Source organism: Gopherus flavomarginatus, chromosome 1, assembly GCF_025201925.1.
Source record: "Gopherus flavomarginatus isolate rGopFla2 chromosome 1, rGopFla2.mat.asm, whole genome shotgun sequence".
Lineage (NCBI taxonomy): Eukaryota > Metazoa > Chordata > Testudines > Testudinidae > Gopherus > Gopherus flavomarginatus.
This window is the reverse complement of record NC_066617.1, coordinates 120,424,404-120,448,638: the sequence shown is the minus strand read 5'-3', so window position 1 is coordinate 120,448,638 and position 24,235 is coordinate 120,424,404. Positions and strand designations below refer to the sequence as shown.

At 41.8% G+C, this 24,235-nt stretch overlaps 2 protein-coding genes across 4 annotated transcripts in view; both read right to left on the bottom strand.

Annotated features, from left to right (window-relative positions):
- LOC127058608 (perilipin-3-like) overlaps positions 1 to 24,235 on the bottom strand; it is a 109,859-nt gene that overhangs the window by 12,310 nt on the left and 73,314 nt on the right. The gene's annotated exons all lie outside the window — the stretch shown is intronic.
- On the bottom strand, positions 3,893 to 15,147 carry LOC127058773 (perilipin-3-like). The gene is made up of 8 exons (XM_050968984.1): positions 15,105 to 15,147; positions 8,491 to 8,570; positions 7,923 to 8,118; positions 6,747 to 6,829; positions 6,195 to 6,447; positions 5,544 to 5,740; positions 5,178 to 5,300; positions 3,893 to 4,527 (listed from the first exon to the last, which is right to left on the bottom strand). The coding sequence occupies exons 1-8, from the start codon at positions 15,130 to 15,132 to the stop codon at positions 4,135 to 4,137; spliced, it is 1,353 nt and encodes a 450-aa protein (XP_050824941.1). The 5' UTR covers positions 15,133 to 15,147; the 3' UTR covers positions 3,893 to 4,134.

The window sequence follows — 24,235 nt, the reverse complement described above, 5'->3', positions numbered from 1 at the left end:
TGCATATAACAAGAGGTCTTTTCACTTCTTGAAAATTTACCTTTTTGATTTGGTTTATCATAATTCCCAAACATCTTGACTGAAACTGTGTAACACTGTGTAGGGTTTGCCTTAACTAGGGAAAATTTTGAATTTACTTCAGATTCAGCTACACCATGGTAGCTGAAGTCAACCTTTTTTTCTTTATATAGATACAGGAGCCTAGGCTAGAAATTGACAAGCTAATACGTTAAAGATTTTGTCCCGGGTCTGCACTAGGAAAATAGCTGAGTTTAAATCACTTAACTAATATGCATTAAGTTACATGGGTCCAACCTTAAGTCAAACTTTTTCTAATTATTTTTTTCTCCCTTCTTCTCCCTCACAAGGTTGGGGGAAAAACTGGTAACATTTCAGGAAAGAGAGAGATAGGTAACTTGGGATAATAGTTAAGGAGTTATTAAAGGTCATTTATGCATACATAAGGAATTCTGCAAGGTTAATAAATATCTTGTCTAGTCTGCCTTTTGCTGGCATAACTGTCAATTAGGAATGCTATGCCCTCAAAAGCACCCTGTATAGATACAGATATACTGGAAAAGAAAGCCCTATGCAAATATAGCTTACTTCTAGGGCTGTCAAACGATTAAAAAATGAATCACGATTAATCATGTGATTAAAAAAATGTATTGTAATTGTGTTAAACAATAATGGAATACAATTTATTTAAATATTTTGGATGTTTTCTACATTTTCAAATATATTGATTTCAAGTACAACAGAGAATACAAAGTGTATAGTACTCACTTTATAGTTTTATTACAAATATTTGCACTGTAAAGAACAAAAATAGTATTTTTCAATTCACCTCATACAAGTACTGTAGTGCAATCTCTTTATCATGACAGTTGAATTTACAAATGTAGAATTATATATAAAAATAACTGCATTGAAAATAAAACAATGTAAAACTTTGTCCTACAAGTCCGCTCAGTCCTACTGCAGCCAATGGCTCAGACAAACAGACTTGGATACAATTTGCAGGAGATAATGCTGGCTGCTTCTTGTTTGTCACCTAATAGTGAGAGTGGGCACTCGCATAGCACTATTGTAGCTGACATTGCAAGCTATTTATGTCCCAGATGCACTAAAAATTCATATGTCCCTTCATCTTCTATAGGACATGCATCCATGCTCTTGACGGGTTCTGCTCAATAACTATCCAAAGCAGAGTGGACGGATGTATGTTCATTTTCATTATCTGAGTCAGATGCCACCAGCAGAAGGTTGATTTTCCTTTTTGGTGTTTTGAGTTCTGTAGTTTCTGCATCTGAGTGTTGCTCTTTTAAGATTTCTGAAAGCATGCACCCCACCTCGTCCCTCTCAGATTCTGGAAGGCATTTCTGATTCTTAAACCTTGGGTTAAGTGCTGTAGCTATTTTTAGAAATCTCACATTGGTACCCTCTTTGCATTTTGTCAAATATGCAGTGAAAGTGTTCTTAAAACAAACGTGCTGGGTCATTATCTAAGACTGCTAACATCATGAAATATATGGCAGAATGTGGGTAAAACAGAGCTGAAGATATACTGTCCCCCCCAAGGAGTTCAGTCACAAATTTAACTAATGCATTATTTTTAACCACCACCATCAGCATGAAAGCATATCCTGTGGAATGGTGGCCGAAGCATGAAGGGGCATATGAATGTTTAGTATATCTGGAACATAAATACCTTGCAACACCAGCTACAAAAGTGCCATGTGAACACCTGTTCTCACTTTCAGGTGACATTGTAAATAAGCAGCAGGCAGCAGCATCTCCTATAAATGTAAACAAACTTGTCTGTCTTATCAATTGGCAGAATAAGAAGTAGAACTGAGTGGACATGTAGGCTGTAAAGTTTTAGATTTTGTTTTTGAGAACAGTTATGTAACCCCCACCCCAAAAAAAAGTCTACATTTATATGTTGCATTTTCTGATAGAGATTGTAGTAGAGTATTGTAGAATTGAAAAATATTTTTTTAGAGTCCACAGTTTGTAAGAAATATAAAGTGAACACTGTACAGATTGTATTGTGTTGTAATAGAAATCTATTTGAAAATGTAGGACATCCAAAAATATTTAATTGGTATTCTATTGTTTGCAAAGTGCTTAATTACATTGTTAATCATGATTTAGTTGAGTTAATTGTGTGAGTTAGGCTGTCAATTGCAGCAAATGAAATAAGTAAACTGAAGTCAAATGATACTGGCAACCAACTTTTGCTGGAATAAGCTGCATCTCTCTTTCTAGCGTAGGCAATGTAGCCTGGCTTTTGTAGAATGTAGGTAGTGCAGAACCACTAGATCCGTTTTCCCTCTGTAGAAAGAGTGGCTTAGAAAAATGCATCTGGAACAGCTTCTCTCCCATTCACTTTGGATACAGCTACATGGTGCCAACTTTAGCACTTGTGCACATTAGAAGGTTCACAGCTGTAATAGTTGCAGCTGAGGCCTCTGTGTGCTACCCTGCTGTAACTGGGCCCCCTTGTGCTCGTTACTGCATATAAACATTTCAAAATACTGCATGATTACAGAGAATCTATCCCTATTCTACAAGTGGCCCTTTTAGAGAGGCACAAAGCATAGAAATGACTTAAAGGAGTAGCAGAGCTGGAAAGAACCTAGGAGGTAATATGCTATCATAAACACACTCAAGCTTGGCCTGGGTTTTAGATTAAAGCACTCTAGTTCAGAGCAGCCCAGTTGTATTTTAAAAGTTTTTAGACTCTGCTCAGCAAGACCCATGTGACAGCAATGTCACTCATTGACAATGAGACTTGTCATATCAGCACTGTGGTGTTGCTATCATTTGTAAATGAAAGTTGTCTCAGTGAGGTCCTGCAAGGTTGAGTGGAGCAATGCCTAAATACCTTTAAGCACAAGGGCCCTAATGTTTTTGCTTTCCAAGGTATGTGGTGCCCTAAACAGAACCCATAGCCTCTCTATTATGGGCACTGTACCATCTTCTTTGGCACTTCAAAAGTGCTTATTTTAATGAGTGTGATTTGCTTTGTATTTTCCATACAATGGATTGATGCCTTTCTTATTTGACAGGTAGGTCTGAGGCTGTGAGAAAAAGCTGAATTACTCACCCTTTCATGACAAAAAGGGTTGAGGAGGCATCTGAAATGGTCCTTTACCCACCATAGCTTATGCCCAAATAAATGCTGCGTGTAAGGTACCACCAGGCAGTCTGTACCCACAGAAAACCAAACACTGCTACCCTTGATACTTGTCACCCTATGATGTGGATTTAAAGGGCCTGCTTTCCTAAGGGGGAAGATTGCATCTACAGCCTTTCACAGTTCCAGCTGTGAAGTGTGGAAATATGCAGCCTTGATACAGACTCAGGGATTTTATAGGTGGTTGAAATTACACCCACCCACCAACCAGTATTTTATGGGCTGTGACATTTATGCCCTAGGGCTATCCCGAGAGGGGCTCTATTTTGAGCTAGGCAAAGAAATCCCAGGCCTGTTCTCTCCTGGGGCAGAGGCCAGGACTGAGCAACCCACTGGTAGGAATTTTAACCAACTGCACTCTTCGCAACTTCTGAAAAGCAACCTGAAGCCCCCAGTGCAGTTCTACCACAGCCATAAGAGCAACACTTATTTCTGCTCTAGTTTCTGGTGAAACTGAGAACATGTTTACAGGTGTGAGTAGTGATCTAGAACTACTCAGAAATTAAGGCTCTAGACTTGTTTCTATGGTACAGGGGGTAAGCTTCCCAGGCTTTTAAGTGTCATCTACAGACGAATGCCAGTGGTTGCTGCTACTGGCAAACAAGGCTACATATAGCATGACTAACTGCAGGCACAGATGTCGACTATAGAACTGGACAGACTTCTTAGAAAGAGCAGATTAGACCTTCATTCAAATGAAGTGACATTTTATTTTGAAGACAGTGATAACACAAACAAGTAGTATCTGAGCTGAGAAGTGATCTACATTATAGCAGTCACACAACACCTCCAGACATTAGGAGAGATTTAGGCACAGTGCAGATGAGTAATAGCCACTGGTGTCTTCGATATATGCTAGTACACATCAAGTCAGAAGGAAGACCGAATGAATGTGCTTTCTTCCTTAGCAGTTGAAGTTTCAGGTTTCTAGGTCACAGGGCCTCCTTAGACTTGCAGGCTTCTGAAGCCTCATTTTCTTGGTTTTCTGGTTCAATGGCGTCTGCAGACCCCTTACCCAATGGGATGAAGGGTCCCACAACCCAAGACAGAGGAGTAGTCTCCATCACGTATGCCATCAGCTCATCTACATATTCCTGGGCCTTGGTCACCATCTCCTGGCTCTGGGTTAGGAGGCTGCTGGAGAGATCCTGGAAGGAATGGGCAGTGGAGAAGGATGCATGAAGCTCTTCCATGTTGTGATACATCTGTTTCACCTTATCCTGAAAGTTGGTGGGGAGACCTTGAATGCTGGCTACTAGCATCTGGCAGGCATCCTGCAGCTGCTGGATAATGCTGCGGGACATAGCCAGGGTCTCAGACTCCATCTGTTGGAGAAATAGAAGTTTAATTCTAGTGTTTAGAACACAATAAGGATCAAACTTGCCACTGCCTTGGGTGATGTTGTAAGGCAGCAAGTTATGCTGCAAGGTACTACTGGCAGTCAAGGAGGTCTGATGGAAAGACCATTGGCACCAACAAGGTCCGCAATGGGTATGCCATGCTCTTTCAGGATACATAAAGAGGCCAAGTTGTGCCTCCCTAAGAGAAGCCACTTGTGACAATGGAGGCTAACAGAGGCAATAAGCCATGTAAGGTAGGTCAGAAGAGAGCTAAGCCAAGTTAACAGGGGTTTCACTGGTTGCTAACCCATGATCTACAGTCAGTTTTCAGGCTGTGCAGAGGTTTAAAGTAGTAAGCATGAATCTAAAGTGACTATGCTTCTTGGGCACAGACCTTGCTGGTGTGACATCACTTTAAGAAAGTCTAAGCAAGGAAGCCACTCATTTGGCAAAAAAGGGAGCAACTTTGTAATGAACCTAAAAAAAAAAAAAAAAAACACACACACACACAAGCCACCTGAGTTTGAGCTACTTATCCAGAGATGCAATTATTCTAGGCCTTGCAGGGTGGCTAACTTCTCAGACCAGAGCTGACCCCGCCCCACCCCCTCCATGCACACCCAAAATGTACATACCTCTGGTTTTGCCAGATCCTTGATTTCACTGCTTTCTGGCTGCTCTCTATTCCAGCTCAGCCATATGTGATGGAACTTCTCCTGGACTTCTTGGAGAGAAACCCCTTGCTTAAGGTATTCAATCTAGAAGTGGATTAAGCATATCCAGAGATGAGACATTTGCACATCAGTTATTCTAGTTCCGCTGTTTGACATGCCTTCACCCCACAGTGTGGTATGTTCAATGCATCAAGAGCAGAAGGATCTAGTTACACAGCACAACTATGAATGAAGCCTAAGCCTCATTGTACCACATTCTATACATGTGTGGTTAGAGTGTTCCCTGCCCTGAAAGGCATCAGTTGTAAGAGATAGTTGAGTTCCTACCAGTCCCATGGTTTCATGAAGCTGGGAAAGAGCCTCTCTGATGCTTTGATTGGTGTGTCTCATCTTGTTTAGGGAGTAGCGGTAGGCACGTTGGCGAAGTTTAGTTGACAGGGAACCTAAACGCACGAAGTAACTCCGATGCTCTTGTGGTTGTGCTGAAGACACTTCAGCCCCTTCCACAGATTCAGCAAGTTCAGCTAGAGGGAAGAGAGTTCAGGTTGTTCACCCTTTCAGGTTAAGAGATGGTGAAAGGAGTACAAGCCATACTGATCTGCTAAATCTTAAGCTCCCTTATAACAAGCATTGGTCTTGCACCTATCAAGTACCACAGAGGTAGCTTCAGCCTTAAGGCAAAAACCCACATACCACACAGCATTGTCAAAGTATGCAAAATCTTAGTAATGACTGACTAATGAATAGTCATGACTATCATTCCTTCTAGGACCACCCTGTCCCCACTTGTTGCTCAAGTCATTTTACATGCCCACCGACTAAAGTCTTAACCCTCAATCTCAGCTATGGAAAGGCTGTAGAATGAGCCTGCATTCGGTGCCAGATAAGATTGAGAAGCCTAGAGAGATGTTTGGCCCAAAAGGAGGATTACCCTAAAATTTAAGATAATAGACCTGGCACTCATGTGTGTGTTCTGACCTAGTTCATCATCTGTCATGGGAAGATAGTGATCCAAGAGCTCTTCAGATTTCTCCAGGACTGCTTCCATTCCACTTATGGCCAATTGGCCCATTCTTGATTCCACAACTGTGCTCATGCTGTCAGTTACCACTGATTTGGTGGTCTTCATACTGTCCTGCACAGCCTCTTTGGTCATATCTACCACTCTGATCATGGTCTCCTTGACCTCTTCCAGACTGACAGAGGTCAACTCCTGTGTCTCAGATGTAGCCTAGAGAAGAGTGATCAAGCAAGATCTTGTACAGTAATTCAGGGTGATACCACTACATTTACCCAGAAATGGAGGTTGGGGAGGGGATTACCACCTGCTCTGCCCCATAGGTCAAATCTTCAGGGGAAGAACTGCATCTTGCTGTTAAGCATCAGACCAGAGTTCTATTGAGACACTAGCTCCTGCCTCTTGACCACTTTTAGTATGGAGTGTTCCTCTGCTGGAGGAAGCATCCCATTATTGGCATCCCTTTCATAAAGGCATGATGTTTTGTCTAGTGAGAGGGTGGTGAAAGTTACCTCATCAGCAGTCTGTTGAAGGACTGGTAGATTCTCCTCCACTTTGTCAGGTACTTCAGAAACGCACTCCTCCTCTGTTGTCCCTATAGAAAAACCAGAGTTCAGTTTCTTATTAGCTCCATTTTGCTATTGTAATATTTACAGAACCGGGCTCACATCTGTAATGAGAGCTTCAGTTCTCCAATATGTTCAGGCAGCAATTGTTCTGGGTTGTAGGTGCTCCACATGTCCCCCCTTCCTTCCCCATTTAAGGTGGTTCCCTCCCTCTCCCCCAAGTTATGAGCTCTTTTGTAAAAATTTTCTATGAAAAATAGTGTCCCTTCAATAGTTCATAGTTCCATATTTGCTCCCATGCATCCTAATTGGGCAACTGAATTAAGGTAAGTATGACTAGCATCTGAACACTCTCTCCTCCCATCTATACTTACTGCACAAATGTCTCTTACCAAGCAGTCTAGGCTTCACTTTCCAGGCTTCCTCTCCAAGGGAAAGGTTTTTATGTTCTGAATAAAGTGCAATGATCTCACCCCATAGTCTTACAGCTCTGAAGCTTTTTGATCAAACATCCCTCTGGAAGGCACCAAGAAGTTTTTGCAATGCCTTGGCTGCAATAAGTCCAACTAACTGTTCTCATGAAGGACTCGAGTTAGGGAGCAGCCATTGCTGTTGAGCTATTGCCTCTAAGCAGCTAGTTAAGAAAAAAAAAATTAGTAGTTGTAATCTGTCTGCAGTGTTGTAGCAGCCATGTTGGTCCAGAGATATCAGACAAGGTGAGTGAGGTAATATTCTATTGGACCAGCCTAGATTCTGAGCCTCTCTGGCTGCAGAATGAGGAGATCTCATTTTGAGATTAGGTACCTTTCAAAGGGTGTTGCTCCTTAAAGGGAAAGAGCTTAGAACTAATCTTACCTCCTGGCTACAGTGAGGGCAGGTTCAGCAATAGTAATTAGTGTAAGCAAAGTCCTGTGTTAGCCTCTGGGAGATGTTAGCTTACATGCATGGGCTACAGTTTTATTCCTCTATGGTCACACCACCCCCACTGCCAGCTTCTCCTCCAGTACTGATCTTCATGCACCGGAGTTTTAGAGATGGAAGCTTCCAGACAGGGTGTGAAGCGCCTACTGTTGAGAAATTGCACCACACAAACAGAAAGGTCTGCATATATGCTTTACTCACCCTCAGGTTCAAGTTTAGTTACAACTGGCTGTGCACTGCTAACTGCAGCACTGGTTATGGAGGTCACTCCCTTCTCTGCCATGTCACAGATGGACCTCACATAGGGATGGCTCTCCTTGGTGGAAGCATAGGCAGTGGCAGCCAGATCATAGGCAGAGTTGACTAAAGGTAGACTGGCCACCCTCCTCAAGACATTCTAGTGAGGCAAGGGACAGAACAATGAGTCAGGGAGGCAATGTTCTATACTGGGGCTGAACCTTTACTTTTTCAAGTGGTTATACCCTTGATGCGATAGCCCCAATCAAAGGATTCTTGAATGGTCAAAAATTTGAAGAAGCCCAACAGCTACTTTTGAAGTTAATACTGAAACTGGATCACTAGGTTAACTAAGACAAGAAGAAATTTTTAAATATCATTATAAACCAGGCTATTTTGCAGCATCTGGAAGAGCAACTGCACAAGTCTCTAGACACCAGGGTGGGCGTATGTGAAGCCTGCTACCAGATAACAGCCAGCCATCTTTCATATTCACATGTTGAACCAGCAATGCTTAAGAGGGAGCACCTACCTGTTGCTCTTCCTCCCCATGCTCTGGGGATGCCATAGTTGTGTCTTTTCCATTAGAAGCCATGGTATAATCAGATATACCTGAAAAGGGCAAGAAGAAAGTTCTGAAGTTACAAGTTTAGGGTGCTGTAACTTTTCCTTACAACAAGAGTGGTGTTCTACTCCAAAGTAGGACTAGAAGGAATGGCAGGGCCCTGATCAGATTAACAGGGAATATATAGAGGAATAGTGAGCTAAATACATTGTCACTGCTTTTTTGAAGAGCAAGAAATATTTCAGTTCTGCTACAGCTAAGGAGAAAGCAAGCAGGAGGATTCCTTCTCAGATAATGGAAGATTTTGCAGCCAGTGTGTACCATGAGATTCTATTAAAGGCATCAGCTAAGGGGCTTAAGGCCAAGGAGTATTAAGTTCCTCAGACCCAACTTTCTACCACCTGTCCTACCCACAGCTTCTTAATACATACATTTACTCATCCAAACATCTACTAGTCACAGAAGTACAAAGCCCTGACCAAGGATTGTATAAACAAAAAGAAAAACTAAAAAGCCTCACCAACAAGTTCCCCTCCTTCAAGAACCAACCTACTAACCCTTCTTAGTACTTCAGGCACTGCTTTACTCTACTCACCACCTAGTCAGATTTTATACACCTCTGGTGATGTAATTGTGAGGGAAGGGAGTGAAATACTCAGGACTGACAGTTCAGGTAATCAGTGAAAAGAAGGCTTTGCTAACCAATAGGAGAGTGGAAATCCTTTGAGGCTGCAAAGATTGGGAGTGAGTTATTCCCCAAAGGTGATTCCAATTAATTGCACTGGGTCTTTGCTGTCATCCAGCTGAACTCACTTTGAGTCCACAGCCTGCCAAGAAAGAGTTGCTAGTTAGGATGGGTAACATTTTCAAAAACACTTGTGTGACTTAAAAAGTCATTGACTTTCATTGTCTTTTCCAATGGGAAAAGGGAGAGAAAAGTTTTTTAAAAAAGGTTAGAGAAAAAGATAAAAAATTGAAATGGAACTTTTCATTTTATGACAACTCTAAAAAAGAAAATAAAAAACCTGAACAAATAAAAAATCAGCCAAATATAAACCATCTCTGGTGCTAAGGTTGCAGATAGCAATGTGCCTGATTCACCTGCATGTTGGCCATAGTTTCAAAGTAAAAACTGGCACACAGGAACAAGGAGTGGCATATTGGAGACAGGTAGTTTTTTCCACCGGTTAGAATACTAGTCTAGGATTTGAGCTGGGTTCAATTTTATGCTCTGCCACAGACTTCCTGTGTGACCTTGTGCAAGTCACTTAGCTGCTCATTGGCTCAGTTTAACCTCTGTATAGTGGGGATAATATGGCTTCCATACTCCACAGAAGTTTTGTGAGGTACTCAGATACTCTGACAATCAGGGCTATATAAATACCTTAGATAGAAAGTGAAGCATTTTGTTGGGGAACAAGAGTTGGGTAGGGTAACTGGAAGAACTTGCCCTTCTCCACCTTCATCTCCCTTTCAGAAAAAAGGGAACATGTGCCACTTTCTGTTTCAGGGAAGGGTGAGAGAAAAGAGTGTTTATCCTTTTGTCACCCCTTCATTGTTCTCCCTCAGAGTTTGAATTGGAATTGGATTGAACTGGAAAAAAGGTGGTGGTACTGCCCCAAATCCTGCCCACAATCCAAGCTCTGCCTATATGAGATGCTACTTATAGCAGATTGTGCAGGTGTAAAAACCATGAGCACACATGCTCTGCTGGGTTCCCCTTTGGACTCTCTGTAAGGTTCAGCTACACCACTGGATATGACCAGATTAAGATGGAGGCACAATAGCCACATGCCTGGATCCCAGTCGTGATTATGTCAATTTCAGCTGTCCTTTAAAAATAAATGTTTCTATCCCTCATGGCTGCAAAGAAAAGCTTGAGATTATCCACTGAATAGAACTGAGACAGTGATATCTGCCTGTGTCTGCCCCCAGCAGAGGGAGAAGCACCATGCATACCAAGGGAGGTAACTCTTTACCCCCACTTCGCCCTACTTGTTCTTGGTGTGCGCCCACCAACCTTCCCAGGATTTCAACAGGTAAATGTCTAGCTGGGCTCTGTGGGATTGGTGGCATCTGGTCTTTTAGCCCCAAGGGTCAGATACTGGCCATGGGAGTGTGAATAGTTCCTTAATGACATCCACTCTCACCATGAAATTGAGATGACACCCCGGGGTAGATTATGCAGATCTGCAATCCTCCCACTCTTTTCTTGCTTAGTTTGATCAGCAGTGAAATAGTTGAAAATCTAGACATGTATATCACCATCACCTGGCATCGGAGTTACCCCACTTTGATGAACGGGGCAGTTCACACCTCTCTGAGCTCCTGTGTCAGTCTCTCTGCAGAGGCAGGCAGATGCCTGTGCATCCATTTTTGTTCTTATCATGGTTTCAAGGTTTTTTCCATATTCTGTTGTCACATTATATTGATAGAGCTTAGCTCCATTAGCACTTGAAGACCAGCCACTCCAGATAATGCAAGAGACACAGAAATGTAAGTCTCTGTGGGACCTCTGATGCACCCTGACTGTTTTGGGCTTTTGCCACTTTATCATAGAACTCGTAAGGCACAAAGTTTTCCAAGTAACTGAATTTGGAAGTATTTTACTGCTCATTCTAAACATATGAAGCTGCATTTCTCAAATGTTCTTTCTGGCTGCATTTTGTAATGCTTAAGGAAAAGGCCTCTCCTCTCCAATGACAGTTTCTATGCCTTCAATACAGATAAATATCAAGGAAATTGTAAACATTTGTAAAATGAGCATGATTGCATAAAAATACAATTTCCCATTGGATTCCTTCTTGCTCACTGTACAGTACAGACTTGTGGCACAAACCACTTCATGGCATTACTTGTGATATTTTTGGAGAGGTGCGAGGTTCGGTGCAGTTAGTTGGGGCAGCTAAAGAGTCATGGAAAAACCAGAAGCAACTGAGACTCTTTAGTTTAATTTTGATACCCTAACCAGTGCTGAATCCATCTTAATTCCCACCCTTGTAGTCTTTTTATGTAAATGCTATTTTAACCCACACATTTTCAGGGTGTGGTGTTCTGGCTCAGCAAGTGGCACCCAAACCACTTCCAGAGAGAGTAATTAAGGAATCTGCTCTACTGTCTCAGCTAATAGCCAGTTGGCTTTTACCTCATGCAGTAGAGGATTATACACTAAGCTCCAGAGATCTCCAGTTCAATCCTGCCGACTATCCCCTTCCCTTCTAAATGTTTATTCCAAATGGGCAACTAGATTGAGATTTTGAGATACTGTCATCTTTTCCACTGAACATTGTCATGCAACATTCAAATATTTGCGTGCGGACCAGGACTGAGCAAATAATGAATTTTTCATTTCAGGGGCTGAACAAAAAATAAAATTTAAAACAATCAGTTCAAATCAAAACTCATTTTATTTTTCAGTTTTTCCTCATTGAAATGGAATAAATGAACAAATGTGTTTCAAGCCAATCAAAACAATTCACTTGACCCTAAATGAGTTTTTTTCAGTTTTTCATTTCATGTAGGTTTTGGGTGCTTTTTACTCCCTCCCTTTTTTTAAATCTAGCTACATTTGGAAAAGAAACACCATTTCAAAATGAAAAAAAAAAAAGGGGTTTCATTTCCAAATGTTCAAAATGAAACTATTTGAAATGAAAAGTCAAAACATTTCATTTGAAATGACCAAAACAAACTTTTGACTTTTTCAATTTCTCTCCCCCACTTTTTACTTGAATTTGCAAATAACTTCCGTGTTCTGAAAAATACATTTTTTGGCAAATTTATAATTAAAAAATATTTTACCCAGCTCTAGTGAGGATTCTTCATCCTGCGTCAAATTGAGCCTCTGTTACCTGTGCTGAAGAATCCAGGTTCCTTAGCAAACTCATACACCTCTTTAGGTGGCCTGGCTACTGGGGTGGGGTGGGGTGGGGTGGGGTGGGGAACAAAACACCCCACTGTGTTAGGCTGGGTTACACGACCATTCTGATGTGGCAGCATTACACACCCACTGTGCACAGGGGCAAAAGACTACACAAGGTGCAAAGCAGTGGAGAAGCAGGCCTGAATTGTGCAAGTGTCCCAGGACATATAGTGAAGGCCAATATATTTATTCTTCTGTCTGGTCTGCCCACTTTCTTTGCACCTGCACTGGGGAAGGCAGTAGCAGCCCCACGGAGCCTGATACCCCATCAGCCACAGAACAGTGATTCCCTACTCAGCCAGTACTACCAGGCTATGTAGGGCAAATCTCAATGTTGCCCTTATAGAGCTTTCTAGTCACAAGAGAAGACAACTGGAACTCTAACAGAATTGAAACTACAACAGGGTTCAAAAAAGAACTAGATAAATTCATGAAGGATAGGTCCATCAATGGGGAGGGATGGTGTCCCTAGCCTCTGTTTGCCAGAAGCTGGGAATGGGCAACAGGGAATGGATCAGTTGGTGATTATCTGTTCTGTTCATTCTCTTTGGAGCTCCTAGATTGGTCACTGTTGGTAGACAGGATACTGGGATAGATGGACCTTTGGTCTGACCCCGGTATGGCCGTTCCTATGTTCTTATGTAAAGGACTATGCAATGGCACGTTCTATTTGCTATCTGCTAAAATTCCTAATCTTCTATTCACCTCCCTGTTTTAAATTGATTCTGTTTGCCATACATGTAGCCAAAAAATCTTGCTCAAGGTCAAACTTTTTATAGTTCCCTTTCCCCTCCAGCAACCTGTATTTAAATGATTCCAAAGTGACTTTCAAAGAACCCAATTTACTTACTTACTTCAAGGCTATTCTGAGACTCAACTCTAATCTCAGAGCTGAGTTCACAAAGATCAAAGCCTTTGTTTGACAAACTTGACAGTTCTACAAATAAATTAGCTCCACCGAGAAGTCCTGTCCTGTAACAGTTTCCAAACTTTTGCAGTGTCACTTGTTATGTGAGCCTTCTTATCCATATTCTACAGTTTCTGTGGAGTCTGCTTATGTTCTACCTCTTAAAGCATTGAAGGGTCCCACAAACCAACAGAGAGGTGTACTGTACACCACATACTCCAGCAGCTCATTCATATCTTCCTCCTCCTTGGTCACTTTCTCCCATATTTGGGAGAGGATTTGTCTAGACAGATCTTGGAAGGAATCAAGAGTGGAGACTGAAGCATGGAGTACTTCTGTGGTATGGGAAACTTGTTGCATCTTATCCTGAAAGTTGATGGGAAAGTAGGATCTGGTAGATGGTCTTCAGGGGTTGGGTGATTATACGAATCAAGGCAATGATGCAATATTTCAGCAACTGCAAGAAGGAAATTAATGGTGTGAAGGTACAATTTTTAGAAATCTCTCTTGAAAAGGGAGACATCTACAACTACACTATTGTTTGATCCTAAAACTGTTCCCCAATACAGAACCATTGTTCCTACACCCTTTGATGTTTTCCATGCCAATCCATCCCTGTTTGGTATGGTTCCCTCTGATCATTATGGAGCTTCTGTTGAAGCTATACACCAGTGATACTCAGCGTTCAGTGGTCCAGGAGCCATATAAGAGATCAACATTACCCAGTCGTGTGGATTCATTGTTTCATTTACTATAGTACTATATTTAATTTAGTTATGTATATATATATATTACTCACAATGTAAATCAGTTAATAACTTAGTGCAAGTTGATAACTTAATTGGTTAATAACATAGGAAAAGCATCCTCATTGGTAAATAGCTTAGACTAGTTAATAATTAAATCAGTGTTTTAATATCTCATTCTGCCAAGAGCCACAAGAGACACATTAAAGAGACACTTGTTGCTTGCGAGCCTCAGTCTGAGTATCACTGCTATAGACGGTCTGGAATGGGCCTAGATAAAAAAGAAGTCTTGTAATCTTGGACTCTCGTAAAGACTGGATTGCGAAAGAAAATAAAAAGCTACTGGGACAAAGAACAGCAATGAAGCTGCCAAACCTGAAAAAGATAAGTAAAAACTGTCTAACTGAAGAAGCTAACTAACACTAATCCTGATGAAGAAGGCACTAGATGATACATTCTGATAATACTGGGTCCATGGACCAGGTGAGGATCCCGTTCTGTCTGCCACCATGGCTGGAAGGAACTGTGACAGTTGGTGCTCCACACCACTTTTACTGCTCGGCCCCTGCAAACATTTGGAATCACAAGAGAAGGGTGTAAGGTAGTGTTCCAATGGCAATAAAAAGTTCCATTGATCCTGGCTGTGCCACAGGTACATTCAGTGCTTACTTTGTGTCAGGGCTTGCCAGGGCTGAGCCCCGGCACCTTTAGGCTTGGCCATTCATAACCCCGGCACTTCTGGGCTTGCTGTATCAGTTATGAAAGTAAAAAAATTCTTGATCACCAGCACTTAATTGCTTGAGCCCCAGCACCACTTTCATTACAAATTAAGCACTGGGTACATCTCAAGAGTGGGGATATGCAGAGGCCACTCAAAGAAGAAAATTAGTTATATTGTGGTCCTACCCAGAACATCTCTGGGATAAGGATGAAGGGGAAAGAAGAACTTTGTTCCTACCAGGGAACTAGTTTGAAGAGCCTCCCAGATGCTTTGGTCGGCATCCCTCACCTTGCTCTGGGAATGCTGGTAAGCACATTGCTGGAATTTGGTCATCATAGAGCCTAAACACACCCAGTAACTGTCATAATCTTGCTGCCGCTGAGCCATGCCATTCCTTTCTGCAAAAGCTGGAGGTTTAACTGAAAGAAACAAGAGAATAAGGTTATTCTGCCAAGTGAAAGGTGATAATGTCAGAATGGACCACAGCTTCCCCAAATCTTCATTTCAAAGCCTGACTCATAGATTCATAGATTTTAAGGCCAGAAAGGCCCACTGTGGTCATCTAGTCTGACCTCCTGTATAACACAGGCTATAGAACTTCCCCACACAGGCACCAACAGAGGAAGCACGTTCCTGGGGCGGCAAATGTTTATGGCCAACGGCATTCTGTCCGTTCTTGGGGTGGCAATCCAAGCAGCTTTTTTTTTTTTCGCTTGGGGCAGCATAAATGGTAAAATGGCAAAAACGGTAGAGCTGGCCCTGTACCCACAATAATTCCTAGAACAGAGCTTTCAGAAAACCTTCTCAGCACATGTTCTACCTGCATCTTAGATACTAAGGGTCAGCTTTTCAAAAGTATTTAGGAACACAGAAAGGTAAATAGGCACTGGTGGGATTTTCAAAAAGTTCCTAGGCACATAATTCCCATTGATAGAGATAAGCACCTTGCATTTTGAACATCTCACTAGATCCCTATCTACAACTTTAGGTGCCTCAATCCCTTTAAAAGGCTGGCCCTTTGGCAACAGCACTACTGTTTATTACCACTGTTTGCCACCAATCTAATGATGGAATTGTTTTAAGGAGAAATTGGGTAAACTACTATTGCTGTTATTTGTATTATGGCAGTGCCTGAAGTCCTCAGCTCACTCAGGTCTTGTTGTGCTAGGCAGAAGCAGAAGACGGTCTCTTTCCTTAAGAATTTATAATCTAAACAGACAATGGCTGGAAGAAAAGATTATCCTTATTTTACAAATGGAGAATGGAAGCACAAAGAACTGAAATGACTAGTCTGAGGTCCTACAGGAATTTGTGACAGAGCTGGGAATTAAATCCAGATCCAGCATGTGTAACCACTTTTCCTCTGAAATTAGCCAGTGCTAATTTTCTAGAAAGGTCAGTGGTTCGTAAAGTATCTCCTCCTCATTTAATAGCATTTACCTTTGGTAAGGAACATAACCATTGGCCACACATTTACATTTCCCCCCATTACCACCCCCAAGGAACAGCACTTGCTCCAGGATTTAAACACACTCATACTAATTATTTGTAGGAGATTGTTAATGCAAATTCATTAGCAAGAGACCCTAGTCTCACCCTAGTTAAGGTTAAAGCTAGCCTTCCACAATCAGTCTGTTTTGAACCCCATTGCCTAAGGCCCTGGTCCTCCAAATACTAGTCCTTCATTAAGGTCTTCCCTTGTGAATAGCTAAGCATGTGCACAAGTCTTTGAACTAAATTTACCAGAAATAAACCAAGTTGTATGACATTTGTCTTATGACAGGGTAGAGTTTCTTTCAGATATTTGAGACAAATTAGGGAAAGTATTTGGGAGCTCTGCATATATCAAGAGGAGATGATTTTACTTCTTAAAAATGTATTTTTTTGACATGGCTCAAATTCCAAAACATCTTGGCCGAAACACATTATGGGACTTGCCTTAGCTAGGGAAAGCGGTTGTATTTAGTTTAGGCTTGCCTAATACAAGGCAATCTTTATTCTTAGTATAGATGCAGCCTTGCAGGAGACTAGGCTAGAACTCATTCATCTGAAATTAAGATTAGGTCAGTGTGTGTCAGGTCAGGTAGGTCCAACTCTAAACTCAATCTCATTACCTAGTCAGGATATTTTTTCTCCTCTCTTCTTTTGCAAAGTGGTGTATGTGTTGTGGAGGGGATCATTGGTAACTCTGATTATTTTTTCTTATGGCCAGGGGAGTTAGAGGCAATTTATGCATACATGAGAAATTCTCTGGGGTTCCTACATTTTCTTGTGGATTATTACAGAAACTGGGAATTTAAGAACAGCTAGATCATTTCCTCCAAGTATAGGAATTGCATCTGGCACAGCTTTCGGCACGTGGGATTTTTATGGAGCAGAGTTACATTGCACAAACTCCTGTAGTGATTGTGCCCCTGCTGGGAAGTTCACAATTGCAGCCCAGTAGCACCTAGAGGCCCACCTGAGACTGAGCCCCATTGTGTTAGTTACTGAGTATAAGCACAGCGAGAGCTCTCAAAGTACTTCATAAGTGTCATCATTCCCGTTATACAGATGGGAAATGGAGGCACAGAGCATTGAAATAACTTGCCCTGAGTCACATAATGAGTTAGTGCCAGGCCTAGGAATAGCAATTCAGATCTCTGGATTATAGTGCAGTGTCCTATCTTATCCCTGGGATGACACTCTTTCACCCTGCTCAACTCTTCCAGGTGTCCCTCTGAGTTTTGTCTTGGATTTCAGCTTGAAGTGCAGCTTTCTTTGGAAGGCTTGGTTTCTTGGAGTTGGCAGTATATTAATGCACAGAATATAGGCTATATTTGCAAAGTCACAATGAGAATGTGAAGAGTTCACTTGAGAATCAGGTCAGGACAAAATTAAGCTCACATTTACAGATTTAACTGCATCTTCTTTACATGGATGTAGTATGGTACAGCCTTACACACATGATCACATTGCATTTATCGCTCCACTCTCTAAACCTGACAGAGTTGCAACTTTTTCTGGTCATGTATATTTATGTTTAACAATTTTCACAGAAATGTCCAGTTTATCTCTAGATTTCTTACCTGTGTATTTAATCATTACCCATATATCATACAACCTATTTCTTCCACTCAGGGTCACCCAGAGGATTCTGGGGGCCTGGGGCAAAGCAATTTTAGGGGTCCCTTCCATTAAAATAAGTTGCAATACTATAGAATACTATATTCTCGTGGGGCTACCTGCGGGGCCCAGGGCAAATTGTCCCACTTGGCACTCCCACCTCCGGGGAGCCCTGCTTCCACTTTAAAATCTGACGGCTGCTTCTGCAGTACAATTGAGAAGTATAAGGAAGCAAACTATGAAAAGAGCTATATGCCAACTGCATTTGCAAGTCAAAAAGTTCTGTTATATATCTTTGGTGTAATGTTACACAATAATGGTTACTGTGTATGTTTCATATAGGTGAGAGATAGGAAGAGTTTTTGACAGCTAGACCAGAGGTTCTGGAAGAGCTATATTACTTAGTATGGAATACAAAGTGATAGTTTTTAAATGCCACTGAGACACAAGGTGGGTGAGGTACTATCTTTTATTGGACCAGCTTTTGGTGGTGGGAGAAACAAAGTTTTAAGCTACAAGGAGCTCTGCTTCAGCTCTGGGAAACGTACTCAGTGTCACAGCTAAATACAAGGCGGAACATATTGTTTAGCATAAGTAGTTACACATTTTTTGATAATACATACTCCTATATTGTAACATTTCACATGTTACATGATCATCTGTAGGAGAGAGCTCCTCCAATGGTGGACTTGGAAACACTTGTTTTATGAGACACAGCTCTATGAAGTCTTTATTAATGTTTCTCTACAGACATGAGTCACACAGGCACTCCTGTCATATCGTGTGTAGCGTACCTGCGATAGAAAGACCGGTAGGAATTTTACTGACTGTACAGTGGGAAGGAAAAAAAATAAGGAGAGGCTGGGAAATTTCAGCAAATTAGGACAAATAATTAGTCCTTGGCCGTGCCATCGATGTATCAGGTGTGACTATCTGAAGTTATGGGGCAGAGAGAGGAAAGAAAGAGAAAGAATGACTTTGGAGCCTGGAAAATAGGGCATCCAGCTGGCAGAGTTGGGGGTAAAGCATTCAGGGTCCAGTATCCCAGCTCCAATCTCTAGAAACAACTCAGCTATCTAAGCCATCTGATTCCAGGACAGGGGCACTCAGTCGTGGACTGCTAGCAGAGATAGGAATTTCTCTCTATTAGAGGGATGTGGCTTACTACACATACCCCTGTTACCAGCATCTCCTATTTGACTAACTTAGGTGGCTTCCCACCTAATACACTAGCTACTATGAATTGAATTCTAAGGTGCTTAGCTCTCCCCCTTCATTGCATAGAGAGCCTAAATGCTTAATTTAGGAAGCTTCTGCTACTCCTGTCCACAAAGCGTAAGTGTGTGGGGGGCTTTTGGCACTTGAACTGTAGTCCCACCCCCCATGTTGCCCCTTCCCCCTGAGCCCCCATCCTCATTCCATCCCTTCCCCTCAAGACCCCATCCACCCACTCACTCCTTTCTGATCCCTCACCCATTGCCTGCCCCCACGGCTGGGAAAAAGTGATGGGGCCACGTCCTCCTGGCACCCCTCTTTGTGGATTGCAGTGGCGTTCCTGTGATTGTGTAGGCCCCTAAAAGTTGAACATTGCAAATGCTCAGCATTCCAATGCCCTAAATCCCTTTGAATGAAGCCCCAAATCATTACTGCAAGAGTTTGCAGATTCTAAGGACTAGAGGAGCATAAATAATGAAGAGGGTTACTGATGCAGAGTGATCTTGATTGCTTGCATACTATTTGCTTGCACCCAGCTTACCATTTCGACATGATCAATTGTTATAGGGAAATAGTTATCATTTAAGAACAAAGAATGTACATCATATTTCCAAGATAGGGGACTATTCTGGTAAGCACCAGTCGTGAAAATGACCAGAAGAGCATAATGGATAATCAGATGAACATTAGAACCCAGTGAGCCACTGTGGCCAAAAGGGCTAATGCAATCCTTGGATGTATAAACAGGTGAATCTCATGTAGAAGAGAGGTTATTACCTCCGTTTAGCATTGGCAGAACTGGCACTAGAATTCCTTGTTCAGTTCTCCTGTCCACAGTTCAGAAGGAAGTTGAAAAATTAGAGAGTATTTAGAAAAAAGAGAATCTTAAGAAAGATTTTAAAAATTCCAAATAATCATTTCAAAAATTTTACTTTAAACTCGAAAAAAAATCTAGAAAATTGTGGTGTACTTTTTTTTTTTAAATTCTCTTTTTAAATTTTCATTGTGGGCGTTTTTCAAAGTGTTTTCATTACGAATCAGGGGAACAAGATTTGTAGTGTCAATTTTCTGACAAACTGGAAATTCTAAATTCTGATCAGATTTGGTTGCCATACTATTTAATTCTCACATCTTCCCTTTCTCTTACTGAAGTCAATGACAGAAGCCTGACTTCAGTCAAAATTCAATGAGGCCGTTAAATTTTAGAGACCGGCAGTTTGAGGAAAAATTACATTGGCTCAGTTAAAAACTTTTCTTTAATAACCTACTGGGCTAATATGGTGAAATTGTAAAATAGCTTTACAGAAAGCTATTGGTTTTCAAATCTTTTGCATCCTATGTCAGTTGGTTCCTGGATTTAAAAAAAAGTATTTGAAGTATTTCTTCTGCAATGGAGCTGTGTAACAATATAATGCTGAATGCAGAAAGTTGGCTTCTTTTTGGCTGGCAAGTTTTATTTCAGGTGCAGCCACATACCAAGGCATACACAATGGCACTTAGGGCAGTGAATGCCAAATATTGATGGCTTTTTTCAGAATGCCGGAAGGTCAGTCAGTATGTAAGCCACTGCCTAAACACAGCAAGCATGCTGTAAATTAGTTGCACCATAAATGCAGTGATAAAGGAAGGATGCTCACGAAGGTTCTTGAAACCTATGGAGGACCCCCTCCACCCAAGACATGTAGTCCTCTGTCCTCACACAATCCTTTCCTATTAAACCCATCCTCTTCCTTGATCCCTCCCCAAAGTCTTCCTCTACAGACCACCTGATGGCCTCAAATAGTAGAGTATGAATGTATTGTTTACACACACACAAACACAAACACACACACATCCTGCAACTCCTTTAGAGAAAGGAGGGGCTAATGGTTTCCGCTAACAGTGGCAGAGTACCTTCGGTGGTCAAGCAAGATTCAGAAAGTGCATTTCCCTCTATAAAAATGGAGATTCAGGCACCTAAAAGCTAATCAGGGGAAAGGTACCATTGACATATCGTGTACAGTTACTGCAAATGGTGGATCATCCTCTCTTGCTGACAAATCACAGTGAAACCATACACCCAAGAGGAAAAGTGACCTATAGTCATCAGACCAAGATGACAAATCAACCAGGCACAGACTTATCCGAAGAGAACTTAAGGATAACTGAATCAGCCATATGCACAGCCTCATATCAATATGTAAGTTTAATTGTTAGGATACATTTTCAAATATCTCCAGAAAAAGAAAACCACACACACACACATTTTGTATCAAATAGAGAGACAACAACAGGTGGAGATTCAAAAATCCTAGTCAAACAATGCCTCATCTGCTGCTTTCCCTCATGCGTTATTTAGTACTACCCCATAGGATTGTTATTCTTTAAAATCTTGACCAATAAAACATTTACAGCATTATAAGAGATACAACATACCATATGTAGATTAAACCCCACATGCTCTCTTCTTCCCTCCCTAGCCATGGTGACTGATAACAAGGCTTGTTCCATTGCCACTCTCTGCAAGCGAAAGCTATACCAGGCAGGAGCCATCTCTTATGACTCCAAAGAGCAACTCACTCTCTGGATCACATACAGTTGTCACCAGTGTATGTAGAAGCATCTACCTTTTCTACACATGGTGTGGCAGAGAAGGAACTATCTGGCTGTGCAGGGACAGGCCTTGGAGGCTGGCTGAGGAGATTAACTATTGCTTCCAGCTGTTTATGGATGATAACTGAGGCTACCCCCATGCCCCTCAGTTGGGTTTCCATGCTCTGTATGGCCTCAGAGTCTTCCCGATGGCTGGTTTCTAAGAACTCCAGTACTCTCTTACTTGTTGCAGACGTGACCCTCTCACTTTCTGTAAACTGAAGTTTTGTTGTCTCCTCCTGAGCTTGATGGCTTGGAGAGGCCTGCCCCCTCCCCCCGGTGCCACTGCTGGGGGGGGTCATCTCCTCCTTTGAGGTTGCTCTTCCCAGTAGGTACATCACAATGACTTGGTCCTGCAGCAAACCTGTTACAAGCAGTATCTTCTGATTTCTCTCTGTCCTCCAGGCCAAATACAGGAATTATACTTCCTTCATGCTCCCCTGTAAGGTCAAAGAAATCCAGGTTTGAGATGTCATCATCCTGGCTGCCATGTTTAATATTCACTTTGTTGCTCCCACTCTCAGGATGGCTGGACAAAGCATGAGCTGCCACTAAAAACCCAGATTTACTAGCATGTGCATTGCTGCTGGTCTGTGATGGTCCAGCCTTCTCCCCGTCATTTCATGGCTCTGACCTAACACACAAGAATGATTATTCTTCTAAAAACAGCTTTCCAAGATGCTGGTGGGTGCCAAGACCTAACCATTCTTCTCGCTCTAAATCAAGAATACATCACAGCAATATCACTTCAAAAGCCATATTAAGTGAGGCTTGCTATTCCCATGAATTCAATTTCTTTAAACTGTATTTCAATTGGACATAAAACCAAACCGAAGGGCAGGAAGAATTGTAGCTTAAATCCCCAGTCTAGAGGGAGAGTGTCATGGGACTCCTCCTCAAGACAGACAATGGCTGGAGGTCTGAAACCTATAGAGGGTGCCTTCAAGGAGATCATGAGAGCATCAGAGGTGCAATTACCTCAGGAACCGTGACAGTTGGTACATGGTCTACTTGAAAATTAAGATGTAATAAAAAGAGTCAGTCCCTACACATACTACATGGTGTGGTGTGAAGGGTTTCCCCAGGAGGTGGGAACATTACCCTGAGTTACAGAAAGTGTGTGAGGGAATGCAAATGTTTTAAAAAGAATTACAGTGGCCACTCTCTCTGTAAGGGTCAGTGTCTTCATTACCATGTGCCTGGTTTTTCATAAATGCTAGGCACCCACAACTCCAGCTGTAATCAAGGGGAAGTGTGAGGATGGGCTGGGAATACAGTTTTATGATCCAGGGGTATGAAGGAACTATAAAAGGATTTGCCTTGAAAGAGAGAGAAGGAACGCATGGCAAACCAGGATGTAAATCTACAGCACATTACAGTGCTGCACACTAACTGGTCATATGGACCTTGTTGCCGTGTACTAAATGTTTCCCAGTGCACAATGACCTGCTCCTCTTTCAAAAACAGTAGTATGTCATTGCATACTAGGTAAATTTTGCTGCACCGAAGCAGGGTCCACACAGCCACTTAGTGTGTTCGAGATTTACACCTGGCTTGCCACACACAAAGTCTCTGTCTCCACAAGTCCAAAAAGTGACTTCAAATAACTCTCTACATAGGAGTGCCTCTCCAGATCCTCTACACCTTCAGTCATCAAAACTTTCCAGGGCTAGAAGCAAAGTGCCTTCCCTAATAACAGCTGGGAATCACCTCTTTTAAATTCTCTAAAATTCTCATCCTAGAGGGCTAAGAGATCTGACTTTAAGGATGGACATAGTGAGGTGAATATGGTCTCAGACTAATTTTGGGAGACAGTAGCTCCACATTTTTGGAAGTTGGAGAAAGAGGATATGTTTTAGTGGCAAGCCATTTTTCTTTTTTCCTTTTCTTGTTTGAAAACCCATCAACCATTCCTAAATTTGGGATGCTCAATAAGTCCCAGAAGACTAGGCGAAATAGCGAGCAGAGAGGAGGGATGCTGGTCAAAGATTCACAAATAATTAGCTGGTTATAGTTTTCCACCTACACTTTCTCTCTCTGTGTCTCTTCCCTGCATTGTGCCTTTATTTCTGACTCATTTTTCATCTTTCAGAAAAAAAAGACAACGCACTATTCCTGTGAATTTGATTTCCTTCAACTGTACTTCCAATTGGACTTGAAACCAAACACAGACACAAAAACCCACCATGAACAAATTATTGAGATGTTTCAGTCACAGAACCCTACAATATCAGCCTTACCATAGTTTCTGGTAGGCTTTTTTCAAAACCATATTACAATTGCAGGAGACAAAGTGAGGAAGAGCTACACTTTTGCTCTGTAAACATTTCCATGAATTCATGTTGCAAGCAACACATTTCTATCCCTTCTTCTAAAATGTACCTCCAGCCCCCTTCCCATCTGTGCCAAATATTACAATATCCAGTTCATGAAACTCTAGAGGACACTCAGTCCACTTTCTCTTCCAT